Source organism: Galeopterus variegatus, unplaced genomic scaffold (genome assembly GCF_000696425.1).
Source record: "Galeopterus variegatus unplaced genomic scaffold, G_variegatus-3.0.2 Scaffold2254, whole genome shotgun sequence".
Classification (NCBI taxonomy): domain Eukaryota; kingdom Metazoa; phylum Chordata; class Mammalia; order Dermoptera; family Cynocephalidae; genus Galeopterus; species Galeopterus variegatus.
In genome coordinates, this window is record NW_007728365.1 from 268,527 (window position 1) to 295,902 (window position 27,376).

The 27,376-nt window shown below is 36.2% G+C and overlaps 1 protein-coding gene across 1 annotated transcript in view; it reads right to left on the reverse strand.

The window, feature by feature from the left end:
- Nucleotides 1–300: 300 nt before the first annotated feature.
- Nucleotides 301–27,376, reverse strand: part of BEND2 (BEN domain containing 2) — a 42,776-nt gene continuing 15,700 nt past the window's right edge. Inside the window, 10 exon segments of the mRNA XM_008581072.1 lie at nucleotides 301–470; nucleotides 5,500–5,703; nucleotides 8,111–8,306; nucleotides 10,013–10,134; nucleotides 11,216–11,416; nucleotides 12,939–13,076; nucleotides 19,873–20,022; nucleotides 21,350–21,475; nucleotides 23,678–23,803; nucleotides 25,451–25,895. Coding sequence (XP_008579294.1) covers nucleotides 301–470; nucleotides 5,500–5,703; nucleotides 8,111–8,306; nucleotides 10,013–10,134; nucleotides 11,216–11,416; nucleotides 12,939–13,076; nucleotides 19,873–20,022; nucleotides 21,350–21,475; nucleotides 23,678–23,803; nucleotides 25,451–25,895 — 1,878 coding nt within the window.

The following is a 27,376-nucleotide window of genomic DNA, read 5'->3' on the forward strand; positions in this document are numbered from 1 at the left end:
CTCATCCTACATTCAAACAGCAATGAAAACCACCTTTAGGAGTTTACTAGCAGTCCCTCAACCAGAGGTTCTTATCAGAATACTACCCACCCCTTTGCTCTGGAGACGAAATATCACCTATCTTCCTAATGCAATTCTGTCTCCTTTGTGGGCAGAAAAAGAACTTTGGCTATTTCTTCAGGTGTGAATGCAAAACTACTCTGCTACTACAACAGGCTAATTTTGGAATTATAACTTGAGAAACTTACAGAATGATGTAACAGTTAAAAAAAAAAGTGCGATGGTTGACAATCAAGTACTTCAGTCAGTTAAGTTGGTATCTCTTGACTTTGACTCTGTCAATTTGCCTGTGGATTTCTTGAAGCGATATCTAATACTACGGATACAACTGTTCATAGCTGTCACACACAACTTCCAGCCATATCCACTTTCCGATAGATCACGAGTTGGGTAGCTATCTTGGAGAAACTCTGGCGGTAAAATCACAAAACATAGCAGTTACTTAGAAATCACTTCTCAGAGAAATGAACTTATTCAACCTTAATTCTACAGTTGTGTCTGTGAAAGGGTCTTTAAGACTTTAATTAAGACACGTGGACTATAACCATTATTAAACTAGCTGAACAAATATTTTAAACTAAAAGGATAATATGAAATAGAGCCATTCTTGAATCACAATAAAACAATCTCCCATGATCTTGCTACATACCAGAATAGAAGTCCTCTGTTGCACTGAGTACCCAAAGTCAAATTTTCTCATTCTTAAATGTATCAAACATACATCTAGCATGTTATTCATTATCTCAAATAGAGACACGCTAAGCCTCTGTAATGCACAAGAGGCTGCAGTATCTTCATACTTTGAGAGGCAAGAATCTATAACTGCTAAATTTTCCTGGTATTTATCTCTGGAAAAGTCTCTGGATTTATCTCTGACAAAAGGAGTGAGGGTCTATAGATCTTGCAGTTATGGGAAGACTTCTACAAGTCTATACTTCTATGGTATAAATGGTAACAGCCTAAATACTAACAATGTTAAGTACTGATAAATGTTAGTATATAGACAAAAAGATCAAGGGGTCTTAGTTGACCAAAAAATTTAAAATGGCAAGTGCCACTGTAGAGTGCATTAATGGTCTAATAGGTAATAAATAGTACTACTGTATTCTGGGTTGATTTGAGCACATCTGAAGGTAGTCCTTGAATCAGATTATGAAGGATCAGGAAAACATTTATGTGAGGAATTATAGAAGGAAATGAAGATAATTAACTGTAAAAGTGTAAGATTTAAGAGGGAAAAGTTTGGGTAGAATATTTCTTCTCCAACCCTAATGCTTTCATGTGGACAGATCACTACATTGGAAAGTTTAGAAGAACTGGGCATGTATGATTCAAGAATAAAGCTGCCATTTTGATCTCCACTTGCCTGATTCAAGTGGTTCTCTTTCAGTTGGTTCTGAACTTGAAGGGGGTGGAGGGGAAAAGAGGGCATATTTATTATCTCCTAATTCTCCAGCAGGAATAGTGGTCTTCAACTACCTGAAGGCCCAGGATGTGAAAAGTGATGGGATTGACTCTAGCTCTGGAGGGGATAATTAGGACAAATGCATATGCCTTACTGGGAGGTACATTTTGAGTCACTAGAAGGAAGAACTTTCCCATGAATTGGAGCTCTTTTACAACCTTGTGGACTGCCTCACTGAGACAGGGTGCCTCAGCAATGGAAGTGTTCGAGCCCAGGGGAGGCCACTGTGTCAAAGCTGAGATGGGAATTCCGCTCTGGGTGGGACGCTGTATTAGAGGGCCTGTAAAGAACTTCCTATTGCTAAGATTTTACAATTCTGTACTATGAAGACATAGAGGGGGTGTAAGGAATGAGTGTTTTTCGCTGATTGCAAATCTGCAGCCTACTAACTTTCTCCATATAAACTATTTTCTAGAGAACCCTTAAAGTGATACTAAACTACTGTCAGACAGCATCAAATAATAGTTCTTTATACGGGATCAACACCTTTGGCTACTAGACATACTTACCTACGACTATTAATTTTCACAATAGTTCCCCCCAAATAACAAAATTTTAAGGTAAGAAATGATATTGGAAGAATAAATTGGTTTGTTCATTCAATGGAATACTAATCAGCAGCTAAAATGTATGAACAGGCCTCAGAAACATAACTTAGAATGATAAAAAAATGTGCAAAAGAATACATACTTTACACCCCCATTTATGTACATTAAAATAACTACAGAACAATATTATACATTATTTATGGATCCATTAACAGAGGTAGCAAAAGAATAAACTATGCATGGGAATGATATCTCCCACTCCAGGACTGTAATTACTTCTGGGGACGAGGAGAGGGGAAAGGAATGACGGGTTGGAGTTTTAATTATATCAGTAATGCTTTATAATTTTTCTTTAAAAACCTGAAGCACAAAAGGCAGAATGTCTATATAGATAATCTGTAGACAGGTGTTGATTATATTTTTATATTCTTTTCTGTACACTTCTGTATGTTTTAAATAATTAATAACGAAGCAATACTTTTACAGAAATTATGGTAGAAACCATAAGCCCAGTCCTCCCACTAGCACAGGCCTCTCCTCTGGTCTCTGGTCCCCAGCCTTTGCTCTGACTCTTTTAGTTCTCCAAGTTCATTTTATCCTTATATTAAAGTGAAATACGCTTTCTTGTGGGCTTCTACTCTTTACTCCTTCTACTCCTCAGGACAACAATGACTCTAATGTTTTCTCTCTGCTGAAAAAACTCACATGACTGCTCTTCTACAAAGCAATAGAACTTTAACGGGAAATCTGTTGAAATATGCCCTATGTGGATAGTATGTCAAACTTGTACTGAATATTTTTACTGCAAAAGATATCTTCTTGCTTTTAATATAATTCAATAAGAGATAAAACAAGATGAAATACATAGAAAAATATTTTTCATCAACTTTTGAGGAATTATCTACCCCAGATATTAAAGAAATATAAAAGTCACCTTTCCCCTCATATTAAAATGTTTTTAATTAGAAAGACAATATCTCTTCTATAAACACTTCAGAATATATTCATTTTGGAATTGTCTACAAGCTTTCTTTTACTATAAGGTAAGAGGAACTGGGTTTGAGGTTTGTGCCTGGTGGGTTAGCTCAATGATGTTCACACTTCGGGTTGAGACCAGTTACTAGGTCATGAAATCAGTGATAGCAGTACTTTAAAAAGAAATGTAATAGATTTGCTGCAACTTTTTGATTATCAAACTATGAAAGAAGAGCTTATTTACTGCAGTGTTAATTTATACCAAAAAAAAAAAAGACTGATTTAGAGAAAGTGATGTTTCCCTTCTTTGAAGAAGTGCAACAGTACGTCTGGTTCCCAAGTCCTAAGCAACAGTGTTGAAGCTAGTGACAAAGCTTGGTAGGATGGATATCATTTGGCAAAGTTTGAGTCTTCTGAAAAATCTCAAAGTACTAGATGGGTTTAAGTAGTTCAAAATGTTTTGACTAAATATTTTCAAACATACTGTTTCATTTCTTTGTATTCCAAAATCATCAACAGATATTTAAAGCACACCATGTTTTAGTAAGAACATTATCATTTCTGGATACTTATCATTGCTGAATTTTATAAAATAGTTCTGAAAAGTGTATATAGTAACAAAGTAGAGATCAGGCAAATAAAGAGATCAGAAAGGTGAATATAATTCCTGAGAAGTATTTCCTCAGACCGAACAGGTAGGATTGCTGTTCCTGCACCATTACTGCACCTGCTTCAGGAGGTACCATATAGCTAGTGCAGCCAGGAGAAAACTCGAAGGAGGAGTCTTGATTTAATGGACTGGAGGAGAAAGGTATCGGAAGTTGACCATAAGAACCAAAATGACATCTTGGTAGGTGAGAAATAATGGAACCCTTCATTGGAATTTAACCTTTGTTTTAAATTACAAAAACATATGTCAATTTCCATAAATAACCTCTATAAAATTACTTATATATGACTAAATTATGATAACAGGTTTTAATGACTTATCCTGCAAGACAATTACATATTTTATAGCATTTTAGATTGCCCAGTGGGTAGGTCACCTTTCAGGCAAAAAAGAAACAAATAGAAAAATAATTCATATCCTGGATATACTGAAGAATGATATTGTCAGACAATGTCCTCAATTTAAGCAGATTCTTCCTGATGTCTGCATCTCTGACAGCTTTTGTGCTGTATACACAGCTGACAATCATAATTAAGAGGTATGGCAATATGCTGGATAAAGGAAATACCAGGTCTTCGCTAGTCTATGTACTTGAATAAGTGGGAAGTATTTCAGCACTCATGCCATGAAGCCACATAGAGCAGGCGTAGCCTTAAGCACACTTCTTTCTAAGCCTCGTTTCCTCATATGTAAGATGTGAATTAGAAAGTAAAATGTAGATATTTACACTGACACTATATTAAATATATTTGTTTATATGCTTATTGACCATTTCTTCCAGTAAAATATAAGTTCCATGAAGGCAGAAACATGGCTCATGCTCAATAAATATTTGATAGTTGAATGAACGGATAAAGAAGGTTGTTTTGTGGATTAAATAAAATAATGGATGTTAAAAAAAAAGAAATGTAATTGAATAGAAAATATTGGAATGCAACTCTCATAGAAAAAGTAGGTATTCTTTGTGAAACTTTCGCTTTGGTTTTTTAAAAAAAAAATCACACACATACATAAAAATACACATACACACATGCACGCGCTGTGTCACAATATAAAATTTATTTCTTACTATGGGTTGCAGTTTTAAAAAATTTTGAAAACAATTGGGTTAGATGATAGCAAATGCTTACAAAAGGAGCTGTAAGCCAGGTTTCTTTAGTTTACTCTGAAATGACAGCGCTGTTCAAATTTGTTGGATATGAAAATGTGTGATATAAAGGTAGGAACCGAAGAGGAACCAACTGAGTCCAGGTTGGGGTTTGGAGCTGTGTCTTCATTGGGTATCAGTGACACAAGTAAGAAACAACCTGCTTCCTGCTTTGTCCAAATTTAAGATTTCACAGAATTGGTTTTGGAAGCTTTATTATTTCATTTACATATGTCATAGAGACCACACTATGCTAACATGCACAAGAAAAATATTAGCAAATTAAACCTGCTGTGACATTGTTGACACTTCTGCAAGTTGACAAGGCCCTTCAGCTTTGACCTTGATCCTCAGTCAATAAAGGTGCTTGAGTTTTCATACACCTGGCAGTCCATAGCAGGGAGTCACAGTCAATAATGCCTTTCCCGTTCTAGCAAAGCCATTCAAGAGAGAGAGATTTGCCTCAAGAAACCCAAGTGCAAAGAGAAACACAGCTCAAGAACCTGCTCCTTGTTATACCCTAATGAGGGACTTAGTTTGGGCTCCACCTCTCTGCAGAACATACATAATTCTGCCCTTTTTCTCTAACACAATTGCCTTTTCTTTACTCTGACATAGTCTACATGCAACATACCTCGGAGAGCATTAATCCTGTTGGAGTTAAGGGGACACAAGCCATGCCCCACACTGCCATAGATGTTACTTTTGACCAGGACTTCCTCTGAGAACAGGTTGCGAATAAGGTATTTGGCTGACAGCTCTGGGCAAGGCTTCCCTTTTGCTATATCCAGTACTGAACATGGCATTTGTATATTTCTACACGGATTTCCAAAACATTCTAGAAGCAAAAGATAAAGATGTCAATTTTCATGGCAGATATTAGGTTACATTTTGTAAAAGGTTGTAACAGGAAGGTTGATATTTTTGAATTTTTAGGCTCAAGAATTTGAGAGGTTAAAAGAATTAAAACCTTAAGTTTTTAATGGATTATAAGACAGCTTGAGAAATGAGGCAGAAATCACTGCTAATGTGATTACACATTCTCCCGTTGTTCAAGAGAAAGATTTAGTATTCTGCTACCTTTTAGGATACAATAAGTTTTAAAATTACATTTAGTAACAAATCCTAAGTAATTTTAATGCATTGTTTCCCTACTTATAAAGAAAGGCTTTTTCAAAAGAAAGCACCATGATTCTTACTAAAATATTTATAATTTTTAAAAAGGTTTTCCATTTAGACTTAACCTCATCATTTAAAACTCAACAAGCTGCTGATTCATTTTAAAGATTGTATTTTAGATATCTTTTTTGAACTGAAAAATAAATATTAAGCCTGCTTTTAGTTCTCAACTCTACAGCTTAATCATTATCATCTTTCTTTAGTCCACAGCGATTCAAATTAACCATATTTTAAAAATATTATATTTTACATATAATAAAGAATTATTTCTTAAAGAAAATATATTAGAGAAATATGATATGATTCTCACAAGTCAATAAGCATATTTTTCATCTTGGAACATCCACCGTTTAATGGATGGCAGTATAAATTGTTGATACACCCAGATTTGACACTTAGCAAGAGAGATTAAATTATTTAGAAACTCATTCAATGGATCCAAAGTCTTAACTCTAGGAGATTAACCTATCAATATTTATCAAGGGTCAGAAAAAAAGTTAATATTCTTTAACCTAGTAATTCAATTTCTGAGAACGTAACATAAGAAAATAATTCAAAATATGGAAAAAGCTATATGAATGAAGATTTCTTTTTGCAGTGTGATTTATGATTCCTTTCCAAAAGAACCTCAAACCAAAACAAAAACCAAAACAAAACAAAACAAAAAACAAAGAGGGAAGTAGTTAAATAAATTGGGGTACACTTACTCAATGGAATGTTACAAAACCTGTCAAGAGCAATGACTAATATTAGAGAAGGAGAGTAATTATATGGAGACTGTAATATTTCAAAATGTTCATAAGAAAAGAAACTGGAAGAAAATGAAAATGCCCACAATAGGTTTTTAAGTTATCTTGATTGGGAGAGCTTTTCCCCGCTCTTAAAAATTTTCCAATTTTTTAAATAAAATAGTGTAACAGACTACACACAAACCATGGTGGCTACCTGGTTCACAATGCACTTAGTTGCCCTGTCCTCTCAAAGAGTCAGGGTTAGAGAATTGTGACCCAAGCTCCCCAGACGAGATTCCTTCTCTTTCCCACTATGTTGCGGCTCCTGCTTGCCTGAAGCTCAATTTGTTCTTTGCTTCATTAACTAAAGGACCTATTCGTCTGGTGATTTTTGTTGTTTCATTTAGCCACTCTGTTTCTATAACATACATCCCTAACAAATAAAGTATTTAAGTTACTTTTGTAATGTAAAAAACTAGAAAGATAAATCATGTCAATGATTTTGTTTGAAAAGGATCCCAGGTAATATTCTACTTAGGGTTGACATGGGGCAGGGTAGAGAAAAGTTTGCTACCTCAGGTGCCACTCATTAGTAGCAGTGGTGCTCAACCCCAGCATCCTGGGGAGGATGCACTGGGAAGCAGAAGCAGCAGATGGCTCAGTCACCTATTGGACCACTGCCACTTGACACTAATGAAAACAGGACGGTCCTTTGGTTGACAGCTAGCAGTGGGAGCACAATGTTCTGAGGAATAGGATTCATTAACTCATCCCCCAGATCCTTAGTGAGCAGCTGCAGGGTGCCAGGCACACAGAGAACAAGACCTGGCTCATCCCAACTGCAGCTCCTCCTCCTTCACCTGTGGAGCAGGACGGAGCACAGTAGAGAGCCCACACCGGTCAGATAATCAGCCAAGAGCTGCTTCCCTCTGGAAAAATAACAGATTCAGCTTTACATTAAAAACTGTCTCAGGCCGAGGGTTCGGATCCCACATACAGACCAGTTCCTGCTCACTGGCTGAGCAAGGCGCGGGAGCAACACCAAGCGTTGCGATCCCGTTGCCGGTCCCCAGTCCGGTACAGGGGCAACACTGAGGGTTGCGATCCGTTGCCAGACACGGAAAAAGACAAAAGACAAAAAAAAAAAAAAAAAAAACTGTCTCAGGCTTGGTATCTCTGTTTCATTAACTCATTAACATCAGAGGTTAAATTGTCTCGATTTCTTATGAACTTTTTCATACATACATAAAAGTAGAGAGAAAAATACAATGAACTCCATCAATGAATTGTCCGATTCAACACGTAACAGCAAAAGAACTTATTTTTAAAACTCACCCAGTGTTTCATTGGAGGGTCCTTCCATTCTTCCATGGATAGCATTACTGGCCTGCTGAGAATTCCTGTTTTCTCTTGTTTCTGAGGCACTCATTCCCTGAGATAACTGAGAACTGCCTTCACTGCCATCACCAACGCTTTCATCATTCAAATCTGCAGACCCTGGTGTATTTTTATTTTTGTGAACAGTTTTCTGCTGAAACACAAAAGTGTATCTAGAAACAAAATCCCGTGGTGAGAAGATACACACATGCTCCATCATCTACCAAGGCCCCCTAGGTTGGTAGGGAAGCAACTGTCTCTTATGAGGTGAGCTAAAGCCATACAAATATCGTGTGCCATGATACTATCTGAAAAGAGGTACGGGTGTGGATTTTTCCTCAAACTGCCATGCCTGGCTGCTTCTCGGGGGACTTCGTAGCTCAGTGTAATGAACTGAACGATAACTGCTGGCACAAAATAAATACATAATAAACATTGAGTGAATAAACTAATAAATGAGTTTTTGAGGATGACAACTTTTTGTTTGTTTTTACTGTTTTGTTTGTTTGTTTTCTCTTTCCCCAGTGGCTTTCAATTCTGGCTGCACATTTGAATTACCCTAGGCGTCTTTTTTCAAAAAGCTGTGTTGAACCCCACCCTTTGCAAATTCAATCAGAACCTCTGGTGGTGAGAGTGAGGGAGTTCAGGCATCAGTAACTTTTTAAAAGAGTGTCTCCAGTGATTCTAATGGGCACCCAAGGGATGACAACTACTGCTCCAGGTCGGAGCTTCTCAAACTTTAATGTACATGCAAATCACCTGGGGGCCTCACTAAAATGCAAATTCTGCCTCAGTGAGTCTGGCGGGAACCCGACTCTGCATTTCTCACAAGCTTTCAGGGGTGCTGCTCCTGGGCTGCGGACCCACTTTGAGTGGAAAGGACCTATCCTATTCCCAGTCAAACACACAGCAGGCACTTGGCGGCAGATGCTGCTTCTCTTCTGACGCCTAAGCAAATACGCAAATTACCATTTTCCAGGCAGCATCTTAATTTTACATTCAAATTGTTTAGGGTGCAATTTTTGAAGTCTATAAAATGGAATGTTAAAAATAAGCAGATTTGGTTTCAGACAGATGGTGCTTGAGCTATCACTGAAATCAAGCTGTTCACCAGGAAAACAAGCTCAGCTACAAATATTCTTGGCAAATAGTTTTCATAAACTTACTCTAGAGATACAGAAGTGACTAGACCTGGTGAAAATAAAATGAGGTTTTTAGAGAGGTTGGTGGAAATTATTAATTATCATTAAGTTAAATGCTTCGTCAGGAGAAGACAACAGATATGACACTTCCCTAGTGGTAGAAAATCTCTACCGTACTTTGAAGATAGAATGAATGAGAGAGAAAGCAGATTCCTGTTAACATATAACCATACGGAGTATACAATATCTGTGATAGTTTCACCTCATGACATGCATTATTTTCACCAGGTTCTGCCATCACTGAGAGTTAACAACTAATGCAGTGTCTGCATTTTCTCCTGCACCATCCTCAGCTATCACTGAAACAGCCAAGGAATACACACAGTTGGCTCTTTTTTGTGTTACTCAGTGGAATACTGAAAAAGACTTGCCAAATACCTTTGTAGCTGAAACTTTTTTCTGGTACAGCCCTTGGCTTCAAATATACTAATTATAACTCAATATTTGACTTATCTTTAGGATATTTTTTATAGGGCATATTATTAAAAAGTTAAATAAACAGGCAGTATGCTTTTGAAAGAACATCCCCTGCCCCCTAAAGTAAACCAAATTTTCTGCACGTGGCCTGAAGATCCCGTACCTCACGCTATCAGTTCTGGAGTTGCATACAGTATGAACTTAAACAGCAGTTACCATATTTAGATGAAAAATAACTTACCATCATTTTTTTGGCTTCAAATCTTAAATGGCAGATCAGAGAACTGATATTGGATTCACAGGCTTTCCAGTCTTTTCCACGTTCACTCAAATCATAGTTGGGAAAAACCGCTGCTAGAAATTCTACCAACAGCAGAAAGTATTCACAAAAATTAGAAAAGAAATTAACGAAGGAACTAACAAGAAATTTTTTATTTCAAGACTTGACTTTTTCTCTTGTCACTCTTTACCTCTCTTTCTGAGAGTTTAGAAATTACGCCCAATGAGGATAGTTTGCTGAATTTCCTCTATCATGAGGTTGCCTAAAACATTGACCTAGGGCGACAAGACAGAGGTCTTGGGGATTTTTTAAAGAAGTGTGTAACCAAAAATCAACTCTTTCAAGGTGCTAAGACCATTTAATACCTGATGGATAAATCAGAACTAAAAAGAAAAAGGAAATCTGTAAAGAGAAATTAGCGTTATTGCAAACATTATTACACCATGGTCTATTTATTTGTATACTTATCATGTCTATCTTCCCATAAGCTATTCTTTCTGCCTAAAATACCCCTCCCATTCCCTTTACCTAGCTAAGGAGTCCTTGAAATCTAGCTCAAATGTCTTGTCCTTAGGAAAGCCTTCCCTAAGTCCCTCAGAGCAGCTGCTCTACTCTCTGAGCTTCCCCCACACTACCAAACTAGACTGGAATTTATGTTTCCATCAACTTGTCTCTTTCTAGACTGTGAGCTCCTTGTGGGCAGAAATATTGATTCACCGTGGTATCCTCAGTACCTATGAGTTCTAGGACCTCAATACACATTTCTGGAAGGCAGGAAGGCAGCAGGTTAACGTGGATTAATCACAAGACCCTATTTTTGTGTTGCCAGTCACTAGCACTGAAAAGTCTGTTTTATTACCCCACCTTTTTTTTCTGCTTTACTTTTTAGTAGCAAGTTTCAGCACTAAAAATCTGACTTAGTACTAACCATAAGCAACTATAGTCAGTAAGCCTTGTCTTATTCCATCAGTCTATGGACAAATTTTATTCGCTAGAAGTTGTTGCCCATTATACATTATTAAATTGTAAAATCAGGGTCAGACAGGTGAAAAAAATGAGCGGCTTTAAGATTTACAAAGACTTCATTATTTCTTCAACTGCCAATAACACTCATCGTATGACCAAAAGATGATAAAAACTAGATTCCATAATAACTTCACATACCTCTCACTGCAGCCATTTTGTTTGGATCTAGGTGGTAGTAGCCCTGGGAATTGGCAGCAACTGAGCTGTGAATCAGAACTTCCTTTGAGAACAAAACTCCAATCAAGTAGCGGGCTGCATGCTTAGGTTCGTCCTTCTTTTGTGCGGCCACCAAATGATAATTAAGAATCCTGACATTTCTTTTCGGATCACCAAGATATACTTTAAAAAAATAGGGAAAAAGGAAAATCCTTATTTTTTAAATGCAAGGCTACCATGAAAGTGCCCAAGTCTGTCTCTATATAAGCCCAGTGCTCTGAAAAATTCTCCTTCTGCTCTATTTCTTTTTTTAACACAAAATTGAAATCATACTTTATATACAGTTTGCATCCTGCTTTTTCAGTTAACATTATATTTTGAGCATTTCTGTTTTCTTCTTCTTCCCTCCTTTTTTTTTTTTTTTTTTTTTTTTTTTTAAGTCTGCATCCCTGTCATCAACATTTTCCTGACAGGTGACATTTATGTTGCACTTACATTCTGGGCGATGCATTAGTGAGCTTTAAATGCATTGTGCCATTTCATCCTCACAATTATATGGAGTAGGTACTATTATTTTTGTCACTTCGCAGCTGAAGGAACTAATGCTTAGGATAGGAAAGTGGCTGAAGGTCACAAGGTCAATAAGACACAGAGCTGGGATTCAAACCAGGCGGTCTGACTTGAGAGCCCATGCTCTTAACCATTATGCTTTCCTGCCTCACATGTTGCGGATCTAACAGAAGTCATTTCACTAATTCCCTATTGTTGCTTATTTGTTTGTTTCCAATTTTTTATAATTCTGTAAAGGATGTTCTTGTACCAAAATTTTAATGTAAATTTTTTTATTATGGTTTCAGATAGAAGTGGGATTACTGAGTCAACCAGTATAAATACTTCTATGAATTTTTATACAAACTACCCTTCAGAAAGTTTGCATCAATTCATACATTTAACAACAGTGCATCAGAGTGCCCATTTCAGTACAAACAGAGCAATTTCTGAAGTTTCTTCTAGTTTGGGTAACAAAATAATTTATAGGAAAAGGCTCTCCTCTAAGACAGGAGTCAGCAAACAATCCATAGGCCAATCCTGCCTCCTGTTTGTGTAAATAAAGTTGTACCAGTGCACAGCCATGCCCATTCATTTACCTATGTCTGTGGCTACTTTCCTGTTACAACAGCAGAGGTGAGTAGTTGTGACTAACAATACTATCTAGCCTTTTACAGAAAAAGTTTCCTGTCTCTAGGATATTAATATGAGATAAGCTGCTTAGAAGTCAAGACACAAAGGAACTATAAAACAGGCTTGCCCTTAGAGGCCACAGAGCCTGGGGGCCCCTCATCTCTACCACTGTGGCAGGCAGTACAGCAGACTAGTAAGAAACACGAGCTTTAAAGTCAAAGAGAACTGGGGTAGAGTTCTGGAAGTGCCACTCACCCAGCTCTGTGACCTTGGAGACGCAGGTAATGAAAGTACCAACATAATGGGGTCATTATGAGCATAAGTGGAGAAGAGGCATGTAAATTGATTAGCACAGTGTCTTGCACATAATAGGCACTCAATAAATGTTAGTCATTATTATGAATATCACCTAAAACCAGCCCTCAAAATAGGAAACAGACAGCTTCCAACTAGCTTGCATCAAGGATGTTGATGAATATAGGATAAATAGTGTTACTTGTAATATATGTCACTTCAAACTTACCAAAATTGGGAGGGATACAGACAGATGAGGAAGAATCTTAACCACTGTCTTTTTCCAACAAAGCTGGGCAATTCATTATGTCAGGAATGTTTTCCACACTGGTTTCTGCTTTTACCAATATTTCTATAGGTAAAAGTGCTAAAAGAAAAGAACTCTCAACTGCAAATTCTGTATCCAGCAAAACTATTCCTCGGGTATGAAGGAGAAATAAACACTCTCAGACAAAAGAAACCTAAAAGTATTTGTCACCAGAAGACCTACTCCTAAAGAATGGATAAATGAAGATTTTCAAAGAGAAAGGTTATGATGACAGAAGGAATCTTGGAGCATCAGGAAGGAAGAAAGAATAGAAAGAACAGAAATATGATGTGGAGAAACTAGATCATTCATACATTGCTGGGGAGGTGTAAAATGGAATAGCCACACTGCAAAACAGTTTGGCAGTTTCTTAAAAAACTGCAATTATCACATAACCCAGAAATTTCACTCTTGGGTATTTATCTCAGAGAAATAAAAGCTCGTGTTGACACAAAAACCAGCACATGAATGTTCTTAGCAGTTTTACTTGTGATAGCCAGAAACTGAAAACAACCAAGATGTCCTTCAACAGGTGAATGGTTAAACAAACTGTGGTAAATCCATACCATAGAATACTATTCAGCAATAAAAAGGAAGAGAAAGAGCAGAAATATAGATAAATATAAAACTATCATGAGTTTTCTAAATCATATGGGAAAACTGAAACAAAAATAAAAACACCACCTGATATCAACAACAATGATATTCAAAAGTTAGGAGGGCAAAGGGAACTAAGCAGAATTAAAGTTTCAACACTTCGTTCTAAATGGTAAAATGTTGATACCAGCACACTGTGTTAGGTCACATATGTATATAGTAACACCCAGAGCAACCACTAGAAAAACTACACAAAGCAATAAATTCAAAAACATAAATCAAGATGAAATACTAAAAAATGTTCAAGTAACCTACAGGAATGCAAGAAAGAGAAACAGAGCAATGAAAAACAGAGGAAAAAAACAGAAAAATAAATGAAAGACTTAAACACTGTGATATCAATAATTACCTTAAATGCAAATAGTCTAAACATACCAATTAAACAGCAGCACTTGACAAAGTCAATAATAAAGAAGACCTGACTATAGGTTGTTTATAAGAAACTCTACAAATCCAATTACATAGGTAGATTGAAAGTAAAAGGCTGAAAAATATATACCAGATTTTAATCCAGAAAAAAAGCAGAGCAGCTATATTGATATCAGATAAAATAGACTTCAGAGCAAAGAAAGTTACTAGAGACAAATAAGGACATTACATAATGATAAAAGGATTAACCCCCAGGATGACATATGATCTTCATTTATACACACCAAACAACAGAGTCTCAAAATATATAAAGCAAAAACTGAAAGAGCTGAAAGGAGAAATAGGCAAACCCACAATTACAGTTGAGAACCTCAACACCCACCTCTCAATAGATAGAACAACCAGACAGAAAATCAGCAAGGATACAAGAGACCTGAATAACACAATCAACTAACAGGATTCTCATCATAGAACATTCCACACGATAAAAGCAGAATGCATATTTTTTTCAAATGCCTATGGAAGACTCACCAAGACAGAGCACATCCTGGGCCAGAGAAAAAACCTCAACAAATTTAAAAGAATTGGAATCACATAGAGAATATTTTCTGACCATAATGAAACCAAACTAGAAATCAATAATAGAAAGACAAAAGAAAAATCTCTAAACATTTGGAAATTAAACAGAACAGTCCTAAATAATCCATGTGTCCAAGAGGAAGTCTCCAAGAAAATTCAAAAGTATGTAGGACTTATGAAAATACAACACACATCAAAACATATGGTATGCAGCTAAAGCAGTACTAAAAGTGAAATTTATAGCACTAAAATGCTTACATTAGAAAAGAGGAGGGCCGGCCCGGTGGCGCACTTGGTAGAGTGCGGCGCTTGGGAGTGTGGCGGCGCTCCCGCCGAGGGTTCGGATCCCATATAGAGACCGGTCTGCTCGCTGGTTGAGCGCGGTGCGGGCGCGACACCGAGGGTTGCGATCCCGTTGCTGGTCGTGGTACGGGCGCGACACTGAGGGTTGCGATCCCGTTACCGGTCACGAAAAAAAGACAAAAAGGAAAAAAAAAAAAGAGGAGAGCTGGCCAGTTAGCTAACTTGGTAGAGAATGGTGCTGATAACACCAAGGTCAAGGGTTCGGATCCCCCTACTGGCCAGCTGCCAAAAACAAACAAAAACAAAAAACAAAAAAACTACTTCCTTTAAAGAAAAAAAGGAGAGTTCTCAAATCTATGTGTAAGTTCCAACACCAAAAAACTAGGAAAAGAATAATAAACCCCAAATAAGCAGACAGAATTAAATAATAAAGAGCAGAAATCAATGAAATGGAAAATACGAAAAGAATAAGGAATCAATAAAGCAAAAAGCTGATGCCTCAAAAAGATCAATAAAACTCATAAACCTCCAGAAAGACAAAAATAAAAAGAGATGAGATGAATCATCAGTATCACTACATATCCAGCAGCCATTAAAAGGATAAGAGAATACTGCACATCATATTACACTCATATTTTCCATAACTTAGAAGAAATGGAAAAATTTCTCCAAAACTAAAGACTATCAAGACTCAACCAAGATGACATACATAATCTAAATAGTCCTACAACTATAAAATAAATCGAATTTGTAATTAAGTCTCCCAAAAAGGAGTCTACAAGCTCAGGTGATTTTGCTAGAGATTTTTTACCAAACATTTAAAGAATTGACACCAATTTTTCATATACTCTTTGATAAAACAGAAGAAGATGGAACACTTATATACTCATTTTATGAGGCTAGTATACAGATATCAAAACCAGACAAAGATGGTCTAAAAAAAGCAAAAAAGAAAACTATAGACCAACATCTGTCATAAACGTGGACATAAAAATCCTTAACCAAATATTTGCGAACCAAATAAATAATATACACCATGACCAACTAGGATTTATTCCAGGTATGCAAGGCTGGTTTAACATTGAAAAATCAATCAATATAAGCTGCTGTATCAACAGGCTAAAGAAGAAAAACCATGTGAACACTAACATAGAAAAAGCAGTTGCTAAAATCCAATACCCATTCATGATAAAAAAAATTCTCAGCAAGTCAGGAATAGAGGGAAAATACCTCAAATTAATAAATAGCATCTACCGAAAACCTACAGTTAACATCATACTAAATGCCAAAAGACTGAGTGAGTTCCCCCTAAGATCAAAAGCAAGGCAAGGACGGCAAGGATACCCACTCTCACCACTCTTATTCAACATAACACCAAGTTGTAGCCACTGCAGTAAGGCAAGAAGGCATACAAATTGGACAGACTGAAATAAAATGGTCCCTATTTGCAAATGGCATAATTGGCTATGCAGAAAATTCCAAGGAATTGTCAAAAAAGAAAAACTCCTAAAACTAATCAGTGAGTTCAGCGATGTAACAGGATATAAGACCGACTCTCAAAAATACAGCTCATTTCTACATATTAACAATGAGCACGTGTAAACCAAAATTTAAAATAGTACCATTTACAACCTCTCCTGAGAAAATGAAATACTTAAGTAAAAACTTACAAAAACGTGTGCAGGATCTGTATTCTGAAAACTACAAAACACTGATAAATCAAAGAAGACCTTAATAAATGAACAGATGTACAATGAATGGATGAGAAGACTCAAAGTACTAAATATGTCAATTCTCTCCAAGTTGATCTGTAGGTTTAATGCAATTCCTATCAAAATCCCAGAAAGTTTTTGAAAACATAAACAAGGTTATCTTAAAATCGTAGAATAACTAAAACAATTAGAATAAGTAAAACAATTTTGACATAGAATAAGTAAAACAATTTTGACATAGAATAACTAACACAATTTTGAAAAAGCATAAAGAGGGAGGGATCACTCTACCTGATCTTAAGCTCACTGTATAACAACAGTAATCATGACAGCGTGATTTGGCAGGAAATAGAAACATAGATCGGTGGAACACAGTGAAGAACCCACAAATAGATCCACATAAATATGCCTAATTAATTGATTTTTGATTAAGGTACCAAAGCAATTCAATGAAAGAAAGATAGCCATTCAAAAAGTGGTACTGTAGCAACTGGATACCAATAGGCAAAATAATAATAATAATAATAAAAACAATAATAATAATAATAATAACCACCTCAACCTAAACCTCACACTGTATACAAAACTGAAAACTCAAAATGGGTGACAACTTAAATGTGAGATACGAAAATATAAAATTTTTAGAAAAAAACAAAGAAAAAAATTTAGGATCAAGGACTAGGCATAGTTCATAGATTTGACACCAAAAGCACAATCCATAAAGAGGAGAAGTTGATAAGCTGGACCTCATGAAAATTAAAAACCACCTCTCTGGGGGAAAAAACAAACAAACAAACAAAAAACCACTCCAGAGAGGATGAAAAGGCAAGTTGCAGACAGGAAGAAAATATTTGCAAACCACATATCCAACAAAAGACTAGTATCTACAATATCTAAGTAACTCTCGAAACTCAGCAGATATTACTCAGTAATAAACATTACTATGAGAAAGAAACAGATATTTCAGAGAAAAAGACATACAGATGGAAATAAGCACATCAAAAGATGTACATCATTATCCAAAGGCAAATACATATTAAACCCACAATGAAATATTACCATATACCTATCAGAATGGCTAAAATAAAAAATAGTGAAAACACCAGAATGCTGGTAAGAATGCAGAGAAACTGAATCACTCACGTATTGCTGGTGGGAATATAAAATGGTACAGACACTCTGGAAATAGTTTGACAGTTTCTTATAAGACTAAACATGCAAGAACCACCCAACAATTAATCGCACTGTTGGACATTCGTCACAGAGAAATGAAAAACATATGCTAACACAAAAACCTGTACACCAGAGCTCAAAGCAACTTTACTTGTAATAGCCCAAAACTGGACACAATCCAGATGTCCTTCAAAGGGTGAATGAATAAGCTAAGTATGCTATATCCATATCATGGAATAGTACTCAGCAATAAAAAAGAAACTACCGATACACACAAAAACTTGGATGAATCTTGTACCTTAATCAATTATGTTGCATGGATAAAGGCAGTCCCAAAAGGCTAAATGCTATATGAGTTTTATATATAACATTTATATAACATTCTTGCAATGACAGAACTATGAAGAGGGAGAACACATTAGTAGTTGGATGAGCTAGGGATGAGGCCAGGGAGGGAATGACATGAAGGAGGAGGGTGTGATTATAAAAAGGCAACAAGAGGGTTCCTGAATGTGATGGGACAGTTCTGTATAATGACTGTAGTGGTGAATGCCTGAACTTAAACATGTCATAAAATTGCAGAGAACTGAATACACTCTCTCTCTCTCTCTCTCTCTCACACACACACACACACACAAGTACAAGGAAAGCTGAGGACATCTGAATAGGTCTGTAGATTTTATCAATGTCAAAATCCCTATTGTGATATTTTACTATATTTTTGCAAAGTATTACTATTGGGGGACACTGGGTAAAAAGTACACAAGATCTCTCTGTATTATTTCTTACCCCTGCATGTGATTCTGAAATATCCAAAAATGAAAAGTTTAATTAATTTTTTAAAAAGTTATCATTAATAATTAATATTAAGAATATTGGTGAATGTAGATTAAAGAGTGCTACTTGTAATATGTATCATTTCAAACTCACCATAACCGGGAGGGAGGAAGCGAGATGCTGAATCATTATCTGGGCCACTGTTATTACCCATTAAAATTGGGCAATTCATTGTCTCAGAACTCATTTCTGGTCCGGATTCTATGTTGAACAACATTTCAATATGTAAAACATTTTCAACTGCTGAAAGACAAGAAATCTCAACCATATTTTTTATATCAGGCAAAATTACACTTTAGGAATGAAGCAGAAAATAAAGTCATTCTCAGACAAAGGAAAACTTAAAAAAAATTTGTCACTGGCTGACTTACCCATGAAGAAATGCTAAAAAAATCTTCAAGCCTAAAGCATATGATAAAGGAAGGAATCTTGCAGCACCAGGAAGGAAGAACAGCAGAAGGAGCAGAAATATGCATGTGGAGAAGCTAGATCACTCATACATTGGTGGTGGGAATAGAAAACAGTACAGCCACTCTGGAAAACAGCTTGGCAATATTTTATAAAACTAAACATACAATTACCATAGGATCCAGTAATTGCACTCCTGGGCATAATCTCAGAGAAATAAAAACTTATGTTTGCGCAAGAACCTGCACATTACTTCTAACAGCCAAAAACGGGAAACAACCAGATGTCTTTCAGTGGGTGAAAAGATAGACAAACCATGGTACATCCATACCATGGAATGGTTCAACAGTAAAAAAAGGACTAATGATACATGCAACAAGTCAGATGAATCTCCAGAGAATTATGCTGAGGCAGGCATGGTTACAAAAGGGCAAGATGAGGCATGCTGGTGGTAATGGAAATGCTGCGTATCTTGATTGTGGTGGTGGACATCAAACCTACTCACATGACAAAATTGAATAGAACTAAGTGACACACACAAATCAATACAAGTAAACTAGGGAAATCTTAATCAGATACGTGGATTGTATCAATGTTAACATCCCGGTAGTAATATAGTATTGCAAGATGTTATCATTGGGAGAAATGGGTGAAGTGTAAGGGTGTCTCTACTATTTCTTACAACTGTACATGCGGATCTTAAATTGCCACAAAACTTAAAGTTGTTTTAAAAAGAGCTACCACTAGCTTTGCATTAAGGATGTTGATGGATCTAGATTAAACAGTGCTACTAGTAATATGTATCATTTCGAACTCACCAAAATTGGAAGGGATGGAGACAGGTGAAAAGGTAGTAACTGGCCCACTGTTATCTATGAAAAACGCTGGGTAAATCCTTTTCTGAGAGTTGTTTTCCGAGCTGATTCCTGCTTTTCCCGACATTTCTATGAGCATAACTTTTTCAAATACTGAAAGACAAGAATTGTATGCTGAATGAAATTATCCTTCAAGAAAGAAGGGCAATAAAGACATCCTCACAAAAACAAAAATTAAAAAAAATTTGTCCCTAGCAGATCTACCCTTTAAAATATGGCTAAAGGAAAATCTTCAAACAGAAAGGCTATTACAAAAGAAGGAATCTTGGAGCATCAGGAAGGAAGAAAGAACAATGGAACACAATGGAAGGTGAAACTATCCTTCCAGAAAAATATGAAATAAAGACATTCTTAAACAAAAGAAAACTAAAAGAATCTGTCCCTAGCAGACTCACCCGTATAAAAGGCTAAAAGAAAATCTTCAAACAGAAAGAATATGATAAAAGAAGGAAATCTGGAGTATCAAGAAGGAAGAAAAAAAAAATGGAAAGATCAGAAATATGGATGCAGAGACACTGAATCACTCATACCTTGCTGTTGGGAATGTAAAATGGTACAGCCTCTCGGGAAAACTGTTTGGCAGTTTCTTGTAAAACTGAACATGCTATTACCATAAGGCCCAGCAATTGCATCTTGGTATTCATGACAGGGAAATGGTAACTTATATTTACACAAAACCAGTACATGAATAGTCATAACAATTTACTCCTAATACAAAAACTGGAAAGAAAAACTAATGTCCTTCCATGGGTGAATGATTAAAAATAACTCTTACATATCCAAACTATAGAAAACTATTCAACAATAAAAAGAGAGGAACTACTGATACACACAACAACCTGTGCAGGTTTTCAGTGAATTATGCTGACTAGAGAGAAAAAAACCTACAGAACATAAGATTTGCTTTATATAACACTCTTAAAGTGACAAAATTATAGAGACCTGTGTTTGCCATGGGTTAGGGTACAGGCAGTGGGGAAGGAAAGGATGACCTGAGAAAGGTAGATGTGGTCATAAAAGAGCAAGATGGGGCAGCTTGGTGGTGAAGGAAAGGTTCTATATCTTGACTGTGGCAGTGGGAATCAAACCTAGTCATATAAGAAATTTACATAGAAATAAAAACATACACACAAATTACTGCAAGTAAAACTTGGAACATCTCAATAACATCTGTGTATTATATCAATGTCAACATCGTGATTGTATTATTTCACTACAGTTTTGAAAGATGTTATTGTTGGGAGAAAACAGTAAAGTGCAAAGGGGATCATTTTGTATTATTTTTTACAAATACATGTGAATCTAAAATTATCTCAAAATAAAAAGTTTAATTTAAAAAATGCTTCAACAAGCTTGTATCAAGGATGTTGATGAATCCAGATTCAATAGTGCTACTTATAATGTATCATCTGAAACTCACCAACATTAGGTGGGATGCAGTTGGATGAAGTGGAAGAGCATTGGCCACTGCCATTTACAAAATGTGGTGGGTAATTCATTGTCTCAGAGTTGTTTTCCAGGCTGGTTTCTGCTGTTTCTGGCATACCTACAGAAAGAACATTTTACAAGTGCTTAAGACCTCTCAACCATGAATTTATACATAGTGAAACTATCCTTGAAGAACATACAGGAAATGAAGACAATCTCACATGAAGGAAAACTAAAATTACTTATCCCTCACAGACTTACCCTTAAAAAAGACAAAAGGAAAATCTTCTCATAGAAAGGATGTGATGAAAGAATGAACCTTTGAACATCAGAAACAAAGAAAAAATAATAGAGCCGAAATAATATGCAGAGAAACTGGATCACTCATATATTTGGTGAGGAAGTAAAATGAAACAACCCCTCTGAAAATAATTTTTAGCAGTTTCTTATAAAATTAAACATGGATTACCATATGACCCAGAATTGCATGTAAATTTATGTTTACACAAAAACCAGTACATGAAAGTTCATAGAACTTTACTTGTGATAGCCAAAAAATGAAAACATCCCAGATGGCATTTATTCGGTGAACAGATAAGCAGTTGTATACCCATACCATGTAATAGTACTCAACAATTAAAAGGAAGGAACTATTGATACATGCAACAATTGGTATGAGCCTCCAAGAAATTATGCTTAGTGAAAAAAAGCCATGCCCAAAAGGTTACAAAGTGTTTGATTCCATTTAAATAACAATATTTAAGTGAGAAAATTATAGAAAGGGAAGTCAGATCACTGATTGTCAGTGGTTAGGATGGGGCAGGGTGGGAGGGGAGGGAGATCAGATGGAGATGGCTGTGGTTATAAAAGGGCAATATGAGGGATCCTTGTGATGATAATGGAAATGTTCTGCATCATGACTATAGTGGTGGACATGTAAACCAACTCATATGATAAAATCACATACAACTAAATACACACATGTGGATTTAACCAATGTAAATATACCCTGGATATGATATTTTACCACAGTTCTGCAAGATGTTATCACTGGGGAAAATGGGTGAAGCATAAGTGGGATCTCTGCATAATTTCTTACAACTATATATGAATCTAAAATGATCTCAAAAAAAGCTTAATTAAAAAAAGAGCTACCACTGACTTGCATTCAGGATGTTGATAGAAAATAAGCTCTCAACTGTAAATTCTATACCCACCAAAACTATCCTTGAAAAATGTCGGGGAAGTAAAGGCATCTTCACATGAACAAAAACTAAAAGAACCTTAAAGAAAGGCTAGAGAAAATTATTCAAACAGAAAGAAATTAATGAAATAAGAAAATTTGGAGCATCGGGAAAAAAGAAAAAACAATAGATAGAACAGAAATATGGATGTAGAAACCCTGGATCACTCATACGTTGCTGGTGGAAATGGAAAATGGTACATACTCTCTGAAAAACTGTTTGGCAGTGTCTTATGAAACGAAACGTGCTATTACCATAAGACCCAGCAATTGCACCCTTTGGCATTCATGTCAGAGAAATGAAAACTTACACTTGCACAAAAACCTGTTTATGAATGTCCATAACAGCTTCACTAATAATGTCCAAAAACTTGAAAAACCCAAATGTCCCTTCAATGGGTGAATGGTTAAACAAACTATGGTATATCCATACCATGGAATACAATTCAAAAATAAAAATGAGGGAACTGTTGATACATGCAACAACCTGGATGAGTTTTCAGACAATTATGCTGAGTGAAAAATGTATTCCCCAGAATTATGTACTGTAGGATTCCCTTAATGTAATATTCTTGAAGTGACAAAGTTATAAGCAGAGAACAGATCAATAGTTTCCAGGTGCTAGGAATGGGGAAAGTTGGAAGGGAAGGATAACATGAGAGAACTGATTGTGGTTATAAAAAGGCAAGATGAGGCATCTTTGTGGTGATGGAAATGTTCTGTATCTTGACCGTGGTGGTAGACATCAAACCTACTCGTGATAAAACTGCATAGAAGTAAACACACACCACAAATTAATACCAATAAACCTGGGGACATCTTAATAAAATCTGTGGATTGTATAAGTGTCAATATCTAGGTTGTGATATTTTACTATAATTTTAAAGATCATTATCACTGGAAGAAATAGCTAAAGCATAAACAGGATCTCTGAATTATTTCAGTCAACTGCATGTGAATCTAAAATTATCTCAAACTAAAAAATTGAATTTAAAGAGTCACAGTAGCTTGCATTAAGGATGTTGGTGAATCTAGACTAAACAATGCTATTTGTCATATGTATCATTTCAAATTCACCAGAATTGGGGGGAATGGAGACAAACGGAGAGGCAATATCTCGGCCACTCTTATTTTCCAGTAAAGCTGGGTAATGTACTGTCTCAGTGCTGTTTTCAAGTCTGATTTCTGCTTTTCCTGGCATTTCTAAAAACGAAAAGTTTTTCAAGTGCTGTAATATAAGAACTTTCATCTACAAAGTCTATACCAGGCAAAACTATGCTTTAGGAAAGAAGGGGAAATAAAGACATCGCACACAAGAGAAAACTAAAAGAATTTGTCCCCAGCAGACTTATTCTTAAAAAAAGGTTAAAGAAAAATCTTCAATCAAAAAAGTATACAATGAATATATTGCACACAGGTATTGATATTCAATGCTGTATCTCACATATATGTACAATCAATCATGTTCAATAAAAAAAGTATATGATAAAAGAAGGAATCTTGGAGCATCAGGAAGAAAGAATAACAGAAAGAGCAGAATTATGGATACAGAGAAATTGGATCACTCATATATAGCTGGCAGGAATGTAAAATGGGTACAGCCACACTGGAAAACAGACTGTTTCTCATAAAACTAAACATGCATATGTCCAAACCCACCAAATTGTGTACAATAAATATGTGCAGTTTTTTGCATATCGATTGATATGGTTTGAATGCATCCTCTCCAAAATTCAGATGCTGCCAATGTGATTGTATTAAGAGATGGGGCCTTTAATGGGCAATTAGGCCATGAAGGCTCCTCCTGCATGAATGAGATTAAGGCCCTTAGAAAAGAGGCTTCACACAGCCTTCGGCTCTCTTGCCCTTCCACCTTCTGCCATATGAGGACACAGTGTTCTTTCCCTCCTGAGGAGGCAGCCCTATCCAGGCAACTCAATCTGCCAGTGCCTTGATCTTGGACTCCCCAGCCTCCAGAACTGTGAGAAAATAAATTTCTGTTCTTTATAAATTACCCAGTCTGTGGCATTTTGTTATAGTGCACGAAGACATCATTTCTATCTCATTAAAATGTTTTTCAAAAAAACTAAACATACAATTAACATATAACCAGCAACTGCACTTTGGATATTTGTGTCAGAGAAATAAAAACTTATATTTACACAAAAACCTGTGCATGAATGTTCACAGCAGTCATACTCCTAATAGTCAAAAACTGGACAAAAACTCCCAAATTTCTTTCAACAGATGAATAGTTAAACCACAGTACACCTATACTATGAAACAGTACTCAGCAATAAAAAGGAAGGAATTACTGATACACACAACTTGGTTGAATCTCCAGGAATAATGTCAAGTGAAAAAAACTAATACCCAAACGGTACATACTATACACGTGCAATTATGTAACGATATTGAAGTGACAGAATTATAGAGATGGAGTGGTTGCCAGAATTAAGGCTACGTGAGTGGAGAAGGAAAGGGCTGCCAGAGGGGGATGGGTTTGGTTATAAAAGGGCAATACAAGTGAACCTTCTGGTGATAGAACTGTTCTGTATCTTGACTACGGTGATAAACATACAAACCTTCTCATGTGATAGAACTGCATAAAACTAAATACACAGACACACAAATGAATATACACAAATGAATACAACCATAGTTTTATAAGATGTCACCACTGGGGGAAATTGAGTAAAAGGTATCTCTGTATTATTTCTTACAATTATATGTGACCCTATAATGATCTCAAGATAAAAGTTTTAATTTAAAAACACTAGTTTGCATTAAGAATGTCTTTAAATCTAGATTAAAGGATGCTACTTATAATATGTATCATTTCAAACTCACCCAAATTGGGAGGGATGCAGAAAGATGATGAGGTAATAGCTGGGTTCCTGCTGTCATTTTCCACTAAAGCTGAGTAATTCACCATATCACGGTTATTTGCCGGATTGGTTTCTCCCTGTGGCAGAACTGCCACAGGTACTGCTACAGCAGCTTGGGCAGATGAGATGGCGTTCACGGTACTTCCAGCATCTTTGTTGAAAGAGGAGGGTAGCAGAGCAATCTCAGGAAATGGGATGCCTTGTTTGAAATAATGCTGCAATGAATATGAGGAGACAATTTTGGGAAGCGGTGGACTCTTCCTGTGGTCTGGCTGCTGCAGCTCCAGGCATGCTGCCGATGGAAGAGACATTCCTACAGGATTGGCCTGAGCAAGAGATGTTCCTACAGTGTTGGCCCAGGCATGGGTTTCCTTCCTTCCTACTGGTATAGATGGGCTACCGTATCCCTATCAAGGGTGAGAGAACAGAAAGAGTTCAGCTTTAATTTATCCATAAGATATATAATCAAAATTTTTTTGATAACCTCTAAAATAACAAGAATCAGTATAAATCAACTGCGAGTAAAAATGAGGATTAAAACATTGGTAAAAACATTCATACCTACCTTCTTTGCAACATCATTTTCCATTGTTAAGGATAAATGCTGCATTTTGATGATATTACTTTTATTCCTCCCCAACCCTACATTTTAATTACACTTTATACTTTATGATTACTAACATAAAAATACTCAGTGTCATAATTTATCAAACCTAACTTCGGCATTTTTCCGACAGAGCTTTAGTCCCCCATCTGCTACTAAAGTAAGTATAAATCAGCCTTGCCAATCTCACAGTTATTAGTTCTCTATCACTTATAATTGATAGCTATCTTGAGGAACAAGTAGTTTATCAAAGTTGTAAAAATGTTTTTATAACACTTTTATAACATTTTGGCAATGGTGACTTCTTCCAAGATTGTTCCATATTTGAAACAATTCCAAAAAGCTTGCTAACCTGACTATTTGTGGTTTGAACAAGTTCTTCTAAATCCCATTATAATAAAAAAATTTTTAGCAATTCCTATTTCAAAAGAAAATATATGAAAAAACCATTCAGCCAAATTTTAACTCCTAGACACAATGAAATTTCTCAAGCCATCAGAAATGTTTCCTACTTTAGGCCTGGTTGTAGGTGACACAGAGCCAAACTGGCTGTGATAAGAAACCCCAACTATCTCCGATACTCCTCTACTCCAGGTAGGCTTTGAAAGAAGAAAGAAGCCTCAGTGCTGGAAAGTGAATGTACCACAACTCTTCTAACCATCACATTTATGATGGGGTCATTCCACACCAAGGAAGGTGCTATTTTGTGCAAGAAATGTTCAAACCTGCTAAAAGGCCAAAAAGTCACTTTTCATATACACTCATGCATCACTTAACAATCACAACACATTCTGAGAAATGGATCATTACGCAATTTCTTCCTTACGTGAACAGCAGAGAGTGTAATTACGCAAACCTAGATGATAGAGCCTACCACACACACCCTGCTCCATTATCCTCTATAGGACCACCATCCTAAGATGTGGTCCACTGTTGACTGAACCATCATTATGTGGCACATGACTGTAATGACTTATGACCTGACAGACTGAGTGCTCTGCTTTGGAAAGAAGATTAAGCTAAACGTGGTTTTTGTCTTCAAAGTATTTGAAAATCATGCAGTCAACAGTTAACCTTACAAAACCATTAAGTGCACGTCCCCTGTATGCCAAGCAGATATGTGACTGATAAAAATCTGAGAATTCTTCTTGAAATACACAGAAATTTCTGGCAAAAAACACACTTGAATAACAGGTCAGAAACATTTCCTCATTCCTTCATTCAAGTAAACATTTACTGAGGTCATACCACCTGTCAGAACTACTCTCCTAGGATCTGGGAACA